Source organism: Ictidomys tridecemlineatus, chromosome 2, assembly GCF_052094955.1.
Source record: "Ictidomys tridecemlineatus isolate mIctTri1 chromosome 2, mIctTri1.hap1, whole genome shotgun sequence".
NCBI lineage: Eukaryota > Metazoa > Chordata > Mammalia > Rodentia > Sciuridae > Ictidomys > Ictidomys tridecemlineatus.
Window position 1 is genome coordinate 88,806,964 of NC_135478.1, and position 13,756 is coordinate 88,820,719.

The 13,756-nt window shown below is 50.3% G+C and overlaps 1 protein-coding gene across 5 annotated transcripts in view; it reads left to right on the plus strand.

The window, feature by feature from the left end:
• Nucleotides 1–13,756, plus strand: part of Rnft2 (ring finger protein, transmembrane 2) — a 69,123-nt gene that overhangs the window by 316 nt on the left and 55,051 nt on the right. For 3 of the 5 annotated variants that reach the window (XM_078039092.1, XM_078039090.1, XM_078039094.1), the window contains exons 2-5: nucleotides 1,545–1,720; nucleotides 2,205–2,263; nucleotides 8,614–9,083; nucleotides 12,025–12,101. In XM_078039092.1, coding sequence (XP_077895218.1) covers nucleotides 1,697–1,720; nucleotides 2,205–2,263; nucleotides 8,614–9,083; nucleotides 12,025–12,101 — 630 coding nt within the window. In that variant the 5' untranslated portion in view covers nucleotides 1,545–1,696. Of the gene's footprint in view, nucleotides 1–2; nucleotides 809–1,544; nucleotides 1,721–1,750; nucleotides 2,091–2,204; nucleotides 2,264–8,613; nucleotides 9,084–12,024; nucleotides 12,102–13,756 lie in introns of those variants that run through there. The other 2 variants (XM_078039091.1, XM_078039093.1) reach the window with 2 other exon arrangements.

Sequence of the window (13,756 nt, forward strand, 5' to 3'; positions counted from 1 at the left end):
CCCCGCGTGGTCTGTGAAGCCCTTGGAGTCTTAAGAGTGTTTTCCGCTGTGCATGGGGTTATTGGAATGAGAAGCCATGTCGACATTGTATCCAAAGTGCACCTGCCCTCTTCCAGTGCAAGGGATGCAGGAGATGCTCCCTTGCGGGCACTTTGGGGCAGCCTAGTAACGGCTAGAAAAGTCTCGGTGTGGTCCTTCATAGGGAGCTAGAACTATGCATGGAGCAGAGGGTTAAAAGGCGTTTCATTCAATTATTTAGGTACAAAAATTTATTCCAGAATTCAATGTTGAAATAGTTATGTATGGCCTGCGTCCAACACAGAATCTGAAGACCCTTCAAAAGCAAGCATCTGAAAGTAGTGTTGGGCACTCGATTTAGGAGGTTGTGCCAAATTTGTGGTTAGAAACCTTGGGATGCTGTATTTTATTTTCTCCAAGGATTTATTTGCAAGTGATGGCAGATAGAAGGTTGAAGCTAAGTTATTAAGCAAGATTGCAAGTTCTGAGGAAAATATATATGTAATGATCTTTCCTTTATACATAAAGATGGTGCTGCTGACCCATTTCTTAACTAGTGTTCTGAAAGGAAAAGGAAAAGGGTTGTCTATTCTATGGCCCTAAGAAGCCTGGTCAGGAGTAGGAAGTCATTCAACAGCCAGTTATGGTGCCCTAAACTAAGAGTTGGGACCATCTGTGGTCCTGGACAGGAAAATATTCCAAGAGGCCAAACCTATTCATGGAAAGTGTACCACAGTGTTTTCTTCTGTTATGTGAGAGGTGAGACAGTGAACACGTGATCTAGAAAAAGGTAAGTGGGAGACTCATGGGTGTTTTATTTATTGAATAAATATTTGCAGAGTGTTCTCTGTGACCAGCAGCACTCTAGATGCAGAGATAAAGGGACAAACCAGGTGCACAGGATTCCTGTTTTTGTGGAATTTACATTCTAATAGGGGAGAGATCACAAATTAACTAATGTACATGTAAATAACTGTTAAGTGCTATGGAGAAAATAACAGTGCAATGGTGGGAGGAATGGGGGGGTGAACAGAGAAGGCCCCCCACCCCAGGTGACTTTTGACCTGAGGGAGCTAGCTTTTCAACATACAGAGGGAAAAGCATTCCAGGGAAAGGGAACAGCCCAGTTCAAAGGCCCTGAGGCAGGGACCAGCAGACATGTTGGAGGAACAGCAAGACCAGTGAGGCTGGAGGTGCATCATAGAAGAGAGCATGGAAGAAAATGAGGTTAGAAGTGTGTGATGCTAAGTCAGGCAGAACCTGTAGGCTGTGAGCAGAGCTTTGGGTTTTATTCTGGATTTTGTGGGAAGCCATATTTTCTGAATTCCCCAATCAGAAGGGCTCCTCTTTTGTCAACAGGACAAAATACATTCAGATTATAATTGTCCTAGAGAGACTCAAGGAGAGATCCATAAGGAGCCACCCAGAGATAATAAGTAGATGGGTACAGTTAGCCCTGATGTCACGAGAATCATCGTCTACTGGACTATATGTGAATTATTTACCCAAGCGTTCTGTGCCTCCAGGGTTTGGAGTCTGATTAGTTCCCTAACCTGTGTGTCCCTCTGGAGAGGAAAAGGAAGGGAAGGCCTGCTTTCTCTAGGATCCAGTGGTCGCATCCCCACCAGGAGCCCTGAATATCCACCTCAGCCGTCGTCACCATGGAGGCCTGAAGTCCATGTGGTTCCTCACGGTGAACCAGGTGACGTGTCTCCATCAGAATCCAACCTTCATTACTGCTTCAGTAAATGCGAGGGATGGCAGGAAGCTTGGTGTTCGGCCACTCCACTCCACCAGTGGAACCGATGGGGAATCTGGAGCCAGAAAGCGGTTACTGATTTGCCTAAGGTCACACAGCCAGTTAGGGACACTCACCCATCCCCTGACTACTTGTCCACTGCTCCCTTCACCACATCCGACACCTCTCTTCCTTCCTGTCTCCTTCCCCGTGAGCACCTCCTCCACCTCTGTGTCCCAACATCTTCATCTGCAAAATGTGATCATTCTTCCTGCAGAGATAAATGTTGAACTGAGGATCAAGTGGCCACAAAAAGAAACAAAGTTTGAAAAAGGTCAGAGGGCTCTAGGGATGCAGGATACAGGTGGGACTGGCTGAGGGTTGCTCTGGTGACCTGAAAGGTGAGAGGCGTGTGGGAGGCTTGGCTCACTCCTGTGTTGGCTTCCAGGTGTTAAGGAAGATGCAGAGGCGGCACAGCAGCAACACAGACACCATCCCACCCGAAAGGTAGGTGGCCCCGGGTTTTGTTGCACCCAAAGGCTCCGGGCTTTGAGTAGTGAAGGACAGCCCAAAACTGGATTGAAAAGATCTGCCACTTGGAGGTAATTGTTAGAGTCACAGAGGAGACCCAGTTGGAACCTGGTCTGAAGAGTGTCACCTTTGCATTCCTACAACAAAATACTTGAGGCAGATAACTTTACAAAGAGAAAAGGTTTATTTAGCTCACAGATTTGGAGGCTGAGACTCTCAATGGCACAGCCCAGGCTCAGCATCACTCCTTGGCCTCATCACCTCATGGCATGGCTGGCAATGGTGGCTCCATGTGTGGGAACAAGCGAGTACGTCTGAAAATACCTGAGAGAAAGAGACTGGGTTCCCATGGTCCCCTTCAATGGAACACCCCCAAGCACCTAAGGACCTCTGATCAGGCCCCACCTCTTAAAGGTCCACAGTACCTCCTAGTACCACCACCACTGGGACCAAGTCTTTACATATGGACTTTAGAGGAACACTCGTTTTGTACCTAAACCATAGCACACAGTGATGGCTTTATGCTAAATACCCATCCCATAAGAGCTTGCTCTCACTTTTATGGTCATTTTCAAACCCTGTGTTAGATGAGCTACTTGACTCATTTTAGCAATGATTGTACCCATGGAATGTGTTTGTTTGTTTTCTCTGGGGAGGGGTCCTGGGGATTGAACGGGGGCACTTAACCATGGAGCCACCTCCCCAGCCCGTTATTGTATTTTGCTCAGAGTCAGGGTCTCCCTGAGTTGCTTAGGGCCTTGCTAAGCTGCTGAGGCTGGCTTTGAACTCACCATCCTCCTGCCCCAGCCTCCTGAGCCCCTGGAATTACAGGCATGCACCACTGTGCCAGCCCATGGAGTTTTAATTTATAGAGATGCCTTAGTCTATTCAGGCTGCTGTAACAAAAATACCACAGGCGGGGGAGCTTACACAGCAAGCATTTATGTTTCACAGTTCTGGAAGCAGGGAAATCCAAGATCAAGGTGACAGCAGATTCTGGCGAGAGCTTGCTTCCTGCTGGAGAGATGGGCTCTTTTTTTTTGGTTGGGGGCATGTCCATAGAGTAGAAGGGGCAGGGATCTCTCCGTGGCCTTTGTCCTGGGGCATGAACCCCATCATCATGGCACACTCATCTTCAAAGGCCCCACACCCTAGGACCATCACTCAGGGGGTCGGGATTTCCACACTTGAATCTGGAGGAGACAGAAACATTCAGTGGACACACGAGGACCCACACAGAGAGGCCAACGACTGTGAAGGAGGCTCTTCATTGCTTAGGTTCCCTGACAGGAGGGGCACGCAGGGCCATGTGGGGAAGCACTGACTGGGTCACATGCAGAGCGGGGCACCGGCCATTGTCTTTACTCTGTTTTCTGCAGGAAAATCCAAGCAGGGAAACAGCTTGCCGTCGGTGGTTTGAATGGTGTCCGTGGGCTCCGGGCTGTAGAGCGGTCTCTAGTTGTTTGCTGGGTCACTTAGGGCAGAGAAAACACTGGCTTGTACGCGTGAGGGTTAAAAAGTCAGAGGCGGGCTAGCCCCAGGTTGCAGGCGAGATGTGAACAACTCTGGTCCCTTGTGTGGCTGTGATTCACAGATGCCAAGTAGATCACGACAGAGGGAACCCATACACACAGTTAGAGTGCTCATCACCTAGAATGGCTATCTGTTTAAATCCAAGAGAGTGTACCCCATGGGGACCTGTTTTCAGGATGCAATGTCATCCCAGCCCAGACCTCCTTGTCCGTGGAGCAGACAGCCAGGCTTTTCTGCCCTCACATCCCACTGTCGGTCCCCTGTGACTCAGGTGGGTTCCAAAATCACAAGTTGTATCCGTCAGTCCAGGCCCAGCTCTGGGACCAAGGTTGGGATGAAGCTGCCTGCTCTGCAGGAAGGTCGCTCGCTGGCTACCAGGCAGTCAACCCTTGGCCAAAAACCCAGCTCAATCACTTCCCACCTGCTGTGGTTCCGGGTTGTGTGTCCCCAGAATCCACGAGTTGAAAACATCATCCCAGAGTCAGATGTTGATAGGATTTGGAGGTGAGGGCTTTGGGAGGTCATTAGGATTAAAGTCCTCAGGGTGGGGCTCTCATGGTGGCATTAATGGCTTTATAACAAGAAGAAGAGAGAGCTGGGCCCACGCACTTACTTCCATGGGATGCCCTCCCCCTTGTGATGATGCAGTATGAGGGCCCTTACCAGAAGCAACCCTGTGCTTGTGGACTTCCAGCCTCCAGAACTGTATGCCAGATAAACCTCTATATTTTTATAAATTACCCAGTCTCAGGCATTTTGTTATAGCAACAGAAAACAGACAAGGACATCTCCCATGGTGCCTCTGGCAAGTGACCTCACCCCTACGTCTCAAATTTTGCATCAGCAGATGGCACATGATAAAACTCAGAGTTGCTTGTAAATAATGAGTGTGAAAATGCACAAATATATCTAGCTTGTAAGAAGCAAGTCTGTTGGAGCCTTCCACTCCCTGAAGACAGCTTTGCCTTCTGCTCCCAAGTGGACCATGAGATCTTTTAGGGCAGAGACCATAGCAGAAAAATAATGGCCACCAAGTAGTGACTGTCCCCACTACCCTCTTGTTAGACTATTGAGGTCAGGGCTGTTTCTGTGTCCATTTTACAGATGAGGAAACAGGTATATCGAGGGGAAGTCAGTCACTTGAAGTCAATGACCAGGAAGTGGATTTGGGTCTCAGTCTATTTGTCTTCCAGACTCTGTGCTTTGAGATGCCACATTCTTGAGTGCTTCCTGTCTGAGCAGCTCTACTTGTTCTGGGATGCCACAGGTCCAGACCTTAAGTGGTTAAGTTGGAAGTGCAGCCTCTGTGTCTCCCCAAGGAATAGTCTTTCCCATTTAGGAAGAAATCCCAGCTGGCCATCCGGGAGAGGCTCAGGGAAGGGGGACCAACTATAAAAAGCTCTTGGTGGATTGAGTCTTGTTGGTTGTGCCAGAGCGCCATGAACTCAGGGCTTGGAGGAGCAGGAGGGCTTTCTAGAGCCCCGTGGGGCAGTGCAGGTATCCACATGGGCCAGTGTGGCCGCTGCCAGGATTTGTGCTTTCTTTTTTTAGGACTTGTGCTTTCCGAGCTCAGCTTCTTGGAGTTCAGAAAAAGCTCTTGACCCTCGAGACTCATAGCCATGGTGTCTGTTATTGTTGTCATTATTAATATTATCATGATTATTACCCAGAGCCCCCGGGGGGAGGGGGGAGGACACACATTACCCAGGCTTTGGGAGTTGATGGAGAAGGAGCATGGGGGGAAAGGGGGAGGTTGTGCCAGGCTGCTGAGAATGTACCTCCTCGGGTTCAGTTTGTAAAGCCAAAGAGACCAACCCTGAGACTTCTCCAGACCAGCATGTCCCCTGCTGTGTTTAACAAACTTTCTGCAAGACATTCATAGGTTTTCCATGGATAAAAAGAATTCTGCGAGCTGGGCGTGGGGCACAAACAGTTGTTTACTGGTTACTTGGGAGGCTGAGGCAAGGGAATTGGGAGCTCAGGGCCAACCTGGGAAACGGAGCAAGACCTTGCCTCAAAAGCACAGAAGGAATTCTGTGGGAACCAGCAGGCTTAAATAAAGTCAATTTTTTTTTCAATTGCAGGCTTTTTCAGAGATTTTAGTGGGATCATGCATTTCTTTTTTCTTTTCTTTATTTTTCATTGGAGATTGAATCTGAGGTACTCTACCACTGAGCTATATCCCCAGCCCTTTTTATATTTTTTTTGTTTTTAAAGCAGGATCTCGCTAAGCTGTTGAAGCTGCTCTTGAACTTCCGATCCTCCTGCCTCAGCCTTCGTAGTAGCTGGAATTACAGGCGCCTTAGCATGCAGCTATTCATTTTCTTTTTAAAGCAGCATTTATTGAGCATAGTCTATGTGCTAGTGCACTTGTGATGTGTGGTAGAGAAACAGTCATGGTCCTTGACCCTACGGAGCATGCCCAGTCTAAAGTACTGACTGCATGCTAGAATTCACTGGGAGATTCCAGAACTTGAGGTGCTGGGGCCTACCCCCAAGATTTCGTTTGAGTTAGTCTGCAGGGGGGGCTGGGGCACCTTTATTTATCAAAAGCTCTCCCAAGAGATTATAAGGGGCAGCCAGGATTGAGGGCCACAAGTCTCCAGGAAAGATACCCAATACATTGATGATTGACGGGTCCTGGGCAGGGGAGGTTAGGTACCTGAGAACCAGAAGCAGGTGCAGGCATTTTGGGGGAGGCAGGGAGACCCCACCAAGGAAGAGAGATTTCAGCTGGAATCTCATGGATGAGCGTCAGCAGCCGGGATGGGATGGGGTGGGGTGACGGCGTAGGCGGAAAGCCCCTGAGTAGCGAGGAAGAAGGGTGTCATGACCTTGGAATCTGAGGCCAGGCAAGTTCATCTCTCTGAGCCTTAGTTTCTTTATCTGTAAAATGGAGATGCTGTCAGTACTATCTTTAGGATTTATCTGAGAATGGGAAGTGTAAGCTGAGAAGCCTATAGATAAGATTTTTATGGGATAGTGAAATCATCAAATCTATGCAGAATGAGCAGAGAATCCATAGAGGTCAAGTGTGAGAGCAGCTGTCAACTCCCCATAGCCTCCGTTGTATGGCTATGGCATGACTGAATGATAGCTTGTATGTGTTTGTTAAGCACCTACTGAATGCCCTGGGTCATGAGGTCCAGAGGATGGATGCAATCCGGCTTTTCCTTTAAGCGGCTCCTGATGTATCTGGAGACCCTTGGGGTTCTGAGGGGGAATCTGCCACACCTACTTCGGGGACATACAGGGGAGGGAGGCGGGGAGGCTCTGTGCCCACCCCTTCCTCCCCCGCACATACACATTGAGCCTGTCCTCCCCTCGTGTCTGTGGTGTGACTCAAGTCCACATAGCCTGAGAGAAGGATGGGGGCCTCCAGAACTCCAGGGCACAGTGTTCGTGGGAAAGTGCTGTCACTTCTGGGCTCCCCGTTCCTGGAGGGGTCACTCTGGGCTCTCTGCTCCTTGGCAATGGCTCCGAAAAAGCCGCCAAATCCTTTGCCTCATTCCAACCCCAGAAGCCTGTGCTTGGAACTAGAAAGCGAAATTTGGCCCTGGAGATCTCCAGAGGCCTAGAGAGAACAGTTTCCCTGCGCTGAGCCCTTAATGCAGTCCAAGTTCATTGCAATGGATGTTTTAAATTTGATACTCCCCCCCAGGAACGCTGGACATGAATGGAACTTGTGCCCATTTTTCTAGCACGGAAACTGAGTACAGAATCATAATGCCCTGGGAGAGATGAAGTCCGGGTTCCAATGTGGGTTCCTCTATTGACTTGTCTTCCCATGACTCTTAGCTGCCCACCAAATACCAACTCTGACCGAGGTTGACCCTTTGGGAAGCTCCAGCGCCAGGGCCTGGAGTTTATACAATTCTGTGCTTGCTTTTCAGTGAAGCAGAACAGTTAAGAAAACGAGCTTTGGAGTTAGTCTGCCTGGGTCCAAATCCCCCTGCCAGACCGACCCCTTAGCAGCCATGTGACTCTGGACAAATAATCCATGTGTCTCAGTTTCCTGATCTGTGAAATGGGGATGTTATCAGCACCAATTCAGGGTGGAGAGGGAGATTTAATGAGTTGATCAATGTAACACATTAAAAAAACTATCCAGGGCTGGGGTTGTAGCTCAGTGGTAGAGCGCTCTGCCTAGCACGTTGGAGGCCCTGGGTTCGATCCTCAGCACCACTTATAAAATAATTAAAATAAAGGTATTGTTTAAAAAAAAAAAACTGTCCAACACATAGTTTGCAGTAAAGGTTCTGATCCTGCTGTTGTGACTGTTTGTATTTATTTGGGTGAGCTTGCGCAGGGGGCCACAGGTGGCTTCAACAGTGGAGGTTTCTCATAGTGCTGAAGGCTGGAAGGTCAAGGTCAAGGTGCTCAGGGTTCATTTCTTCCCCAGTCTTTCCTTGGCGCTTTGCATAGTGGCTGCCTTCTTGCTGTGTCCCCACCTGTGGGTGACTGTGTCCTAAGTGCCTCTTCTTAAAAGGACACCAGTCCTGCTGGATTAGGGTCCACCCTAATGACCTCATTTTAACCCCATGGGAGGACACCGTTGGGTCCATAGCATTATTGGCATGTGTCCTGTGGTCCCTGCCCCTCCAGCAGGATCCCATCGTAGGGACTTCTCCCTGCTGACCTCACATGGCCCTGCTCACCTCCTAGGGGCTCCCCTCTGCACCCCGGGGTGGGGCTAGCTCTGCCCTCTTAGTAGCTCCCCAGGGGACGGCACTCCAGCAGGACTTGGGGGACCTGCTGGCCACAGTCAGACCGCACACCACCTTGTCGCGCAGAAGCCGCAGCCAGGCGCTCAGCCCCGAGGCCAGCGTGGATGAGGGCGGCGTGTTCGAGAGCCTGAAGGCCGAGCCGGCCTCGCCGCCTGCGCTCTTCTCGGGCCTGGCCAGCGGCCTCCCCGCCAGCCCCTTCCCTGCTAGCCTGGTGCTCGGGCCCGCAGCCGGCGGCGGCGACGTCTTCATCCAGATGCCCGCGTCCAGGGAGGAAGGCGGCAGTCGGGGCAGCGAGGGGGGCACCTACCACCACCGCCCGCCGCACCACCACTTCCACCACGGAGGCCACCGCAGCGGCTCCCTGCTGCAGCACGTGGGCGGCGACCACCGCGGGCACCCCGAGGAAGGTGGCGATGAGCAGCCCGGGACACCGGCCCCTGCCCTGTCCGAGCTGAAGGCTGTGATCTGCTGGCTGCAGAAAGGGCTGCCCTTCATCCTGATCCTCCTGGCCAAGGTGTGCTTCCAGCATAAGCTAGGTGAGTCCCTGGGGACACTGCTGTTAGCCTCCGCCTCCCACAGAGGGCTCCTGCAGCTCATGGGTGGGGGTTCTGCGGCCCAGTGTCAGAGGAAGACAGCAGAGGCTGTGGCCTGCAGAGTGCCTGAGGGCATGGGATTGCCCTCACACCTGGGGTCAGGTTCTCTGACCAGCTGTATGACTGTGGGCAAGTCACTTGGCTTCTCTGACCCTTAGTTGCCACGGGTGGGGGTTGTGAGAGAATCTTCCCCAGCTGGCCAGTTGGTGGAAAGGGTGTAACTAGGAGTTCAGACTTCTGAGATCTGAACCCCACTCTGCCCCTTCCTAACCATGCGTTGTTTAAATCTCAGGGCCACAGTTTCCTCATCTGTAAACCAGAGGTTAAGACAGCATATACAGCCTATTGCAGGCCACAGTTTCCTTATCTGTAAACCAGGGGTTAAGACAGCATATACAGCCTGTTGCAGGCCACAGTTTCCTCATCTGTAAACCAGGGGTTAAGACAGCATATATAGCCTGTTGCAGGCCACAGTTTCCTCATCTGTAAACCAGGGGTTAAGACAGCATATACAGCCTGTTGCAGGCCACAGTTTCCTCATCTGTAAACCAGGGGTTAAGACAGCATATACAGCCTGTTGCAGGCCACAGTTTCCTCATCTGTAAACCAGGGGTTAAGACAGCATATACAGCCTGTTGCAGTGGTTGTAACCCTGGGAGAAGCATCGACTGTCTGGGTGCCATGCTGTGCTCTAAGCATGGTATTGGGCAAGTTGGGTATAGTCAGGAGGCTGAGGCAGGAGGAATGTGAGTTCAAAGCCAGCCTCAGCAACTTAGAAGACCCTGTCTCCAAAGAAAAAATAAAAAGGGCTGGGGATGTGGCTTGGTGGTGAAGTGCTCCTGGGTTCATTCCCCAGTACAAAAAAAAAAAAAAAAAAAAAAAAAGAGCATTTGCAGTCAGCCCTCCATAGCTCCAGGCTCTGAATCCATGAAGTCAACCAACCACAGATGGAACCTTTTCAGAGAAAAATTTGCATATATACTAAACATGTAAGACTTTTTCCATGTCATCCCCAAAAACACATTCTAACAATTATTTCCATGACATTTGCACTGTTTTAGGTATTCTAAGGAATCTAGAGATGATTTAAAGATTGCTGAAAGTGTGTGTGTAGGTTACATGCAAATACTGTGCATTTTATATAAGGGACTTGAGCATCTATAGATTCTGGTATCCACGGAAGTCCTGGAACCAATCCCAGATGACATGGGGGACCACTGAACTTCAGAGGCACAGTGAGATTAAATCAAGTGAATGTGTAGAAAGTACTTAGGACTGTGCCTGGCATCACTGTCTTAATTATATTCCTTATTAACGCACATGAAAATACTTAGCATAGAGCCTAGCACTTAGCAAGTGTTCGATAAACACTCCCTATTGTGTTAGGAAGTAAGAGGACGATTCACAAAAGGGCTTAGTCTGCTGCTGACACACCCTTAGCAGTCAGTAAGTGGTGTCTGGCACAGGACGGTTGTTATTTGTACTTATTTCTATTAGATGGTGGTGTGGCTTGGCCTTACAGCATTTGTGGACTATTATTTAATCCTGTCATAAAAACGGTGGTAAGAATTACTCTCTTCCCACACATGAAGACAAGTTGTCTAGGCCATCTTTGGTTTCCTGTTTTCCCCTCTTGGGTGAGTTCTGACCTGCTCCCATGCTTCTCCTTCCTCACTAGAGTACCTCCCTGTGAGTCCTTCCCTTTCGGTTCCCAGGAGCCAGCATGTTCCCCAAAACTTACCCTGAAGCCGGGCACAGTGGCGCACGCCTGTCATCCCAGCGGCTCAGGAGGCTGAGGCAGGAGGATCGCCAGTCAGAGCCAGCCTCAGCCACTCAGTGAGGCCCTAAGCGACTCTGTCAGACCCTGTCTCTAAATACAACATACAAAGGGCTGGGGGTGTGGCTCAGTGGTTAAGCACCCTGGGTTCAATCCCTGGTACAAAAACAAACAACAATAACAAAAAACGAAACAAGTCACCCCGAATTCTGGCAGACTCACGGCTAAGTTTTCTTCTTGAGTATGTTTATTTTTCAATAAGTGTATTTTGGTTTTGTTTGTGCTTTGTTTTTCATCAAAAAGGAAATTGGAAAAAAGAACAATAGGGTTACTAGTGGTTTTATGTTTCCAGTGAAAAACGATAAACCCCTTTTCCGGAGTGGCTGTGGGAGAAGGCCTGGTGTCCACACACTAATGAAAAAGCAGGTGGCCCCCAAGCCCAGGTGCGAAGCGAATTCTGCTTACAGTTGGTAGGATGGAAGTCATCATGCAGGGAGTGTCCCGAGATGCGGGCTGGGCACTGCGGCAGCTGTGGAATCCGATTCAGCCGTTCTCCCATCCGCCTGGGTCACGGTTACCTCTTAGCTGAGAATTCCCCCCCTTTAGTGTTCTTTTAATTCCTGTGATTTCCTGGGCTTTGTCTGTGGATGTAGGCTTTTATTTCATATGTGCTTGAAATAAAAGCATACATCCACAGATTGGTTTTGACAGTAGAAAGAATAATGGGTGCTATTTCCTAAGGGCTGGAGGTGATCTTCTATAAGCCGATCCCTCTGGGAGGTGAGCACTGTTATTATTCTGTCCAGTTTGTAGATGATGGAACTGGGGCTCAGAGCGGTGCAGTGACTTGCCCAGGCTCACACAGTAGAGATGGCAAAGCAAGGATGGTGTTTCTAGTCTTGCTAGATGGCACAGCCCATGCTCCTGATCTAGTGCTAAATATTCCCCTTCCCGTGGCCTAACGCTGTCCCTGTCACGGTGGCTCGAGGCTCCCTGTGAGTCACATCCCACCCCTTTCCGTGGTTCACCTACTGGCTCAGGGGGAGGTCTTTTTCTAACATCGCTGGGCCCAGTGAGACTAAGTGGGTGCGGGACCCTCTACCGCAGGCATCGCTGTGTGCATCGGGATGGCCAGCACCTTCGCCTACGCCAACTCCACGCTGCGGGAACAGGTCTCTCTGAAGGTGAGTCACAGTGGGGGGGGGGGAAGGCTCCTGTGACTGCGTCATGCTGTCCACACCCCAAGTGGCTTAGAGCAGGATGGTGCATGGCCTACACGTGGGCTCTCAGTGACAGTCCCGCTGTCCCCAGGCCGTGCTCCATCTGCAGTCCCTGGAGCACCTCCTCACCTTTTGCAACTCCACAGTCACCTGTGGCCCTTCAAGCAGTGTGGCCCTCCTCTGGGTCATCCTCTCCACTTGTGAGGTCCCTTGTGGTTAGTCGGGGCCCACCTGGATGATCCAGGTGACTGTTCCCACCTGAGGCCCAGCTGACAACTTCAACTCCACCTGCAGCCCGAATTGCCCACCTGTCCCCTAACTTATTCACAGCTGCTAGGGGTCAGTGGCTCTCCTCGGCAGGGTATGCTGCCTGCCGCCACCAGGCAGATCCCACACGTGCCAGCCTTCGCCCTGCCAACCTTTTCCCTGTGACCTGATAAGGAGAGGGAAAGAAAAAAATCATTCTTACTCATTTCCCCAGTGAGGAAACAGTAGCTCAGAGATGCTAACCCCAAGGTCACACAGCAGGGCAAGTGGGAACTGGGATTTGAACCCATGCAGTTCAGCCCAGAGCCTGTGCTTATTTGAGTTCAAATCCAACTCCTTCACCACCTGCAGCCCCTCAGCCAGATATTCCTGGCGATCTCAGCCTCAGCCTTCACCTCTGGATAAGGCTTATAGATGGTCCCCGACTTATGATAGTCTGACTTCATTGTTTTTCATCTTTACAATAGTGAGAAAGCAATATGCTTTCATTAGAAACCCACTCCAAATTTTCACCCTGGGTCTTTTCCTAAGCGAGTGATACTTGGTGTGATCCTTCTGTGATTCTGGGCAGCTCCACAAGCTGCAGCTCCCAGTCGGCTGGCCATCTCCGGGGGAAGCATCGGCTGTCTAGGTGCCGTGCTGTGCTGCTGAGCGTGGTATTGGGCAAGTTGGGTGAAGTCAGGGTGTTTTGGACTTAATGCTGTTTTCAACTTGGAGTGGGTCTATGGGGACAGAGCCCCATCGTAAGTCAAGAAGCACCTACCTGTAGTCACACCGATTCACAGATCCATCAAGAAGGCCAAATGAGATTCTGCATTTAGAGGATTCAATGAGATACTGCAGAGAAGTAGTTGAGCACAGCACCCACATACACAGGAAGCCTTCATTTGAGCTCTTTTGTAAAACGTGTGCTTTCTGTGGCACAGGCAGTCCTGTAACCAAAGCCATCTTCTTTGACCCTTCCACAGCATCTTTTGCTTTCACCAAAGCACTTGGAGATCCTTGCAGCCTGGAGGGCAGCTCTGTCTCCATTTGTACATGAACACGTTGAAGTCCAGAGCTGGGGTAACCAGAGGTCCTTCTTGACCTTTTGTCTCATCTTCATGTAAGCCCCTTTCTGCTGCTGTTAGAACAGCTGGTTGACTTAACCCCACAGAGGGAGGCTTTGGGGAGTGGGTCCTGTCACGTAACATCCTTGTGGTGCCTTGACTTGAATTTTAGGGGCTGAAAGGAGGCCTGGATTCATAGACAAACCTCCAGGGTCCCTGAGCCCCGTGAAGACACAAGTGATGTTTTGCTGGTGTGCGTGACGCTCAGTGCACTTACAAATCCCAGCTCATTACTAGGGACCA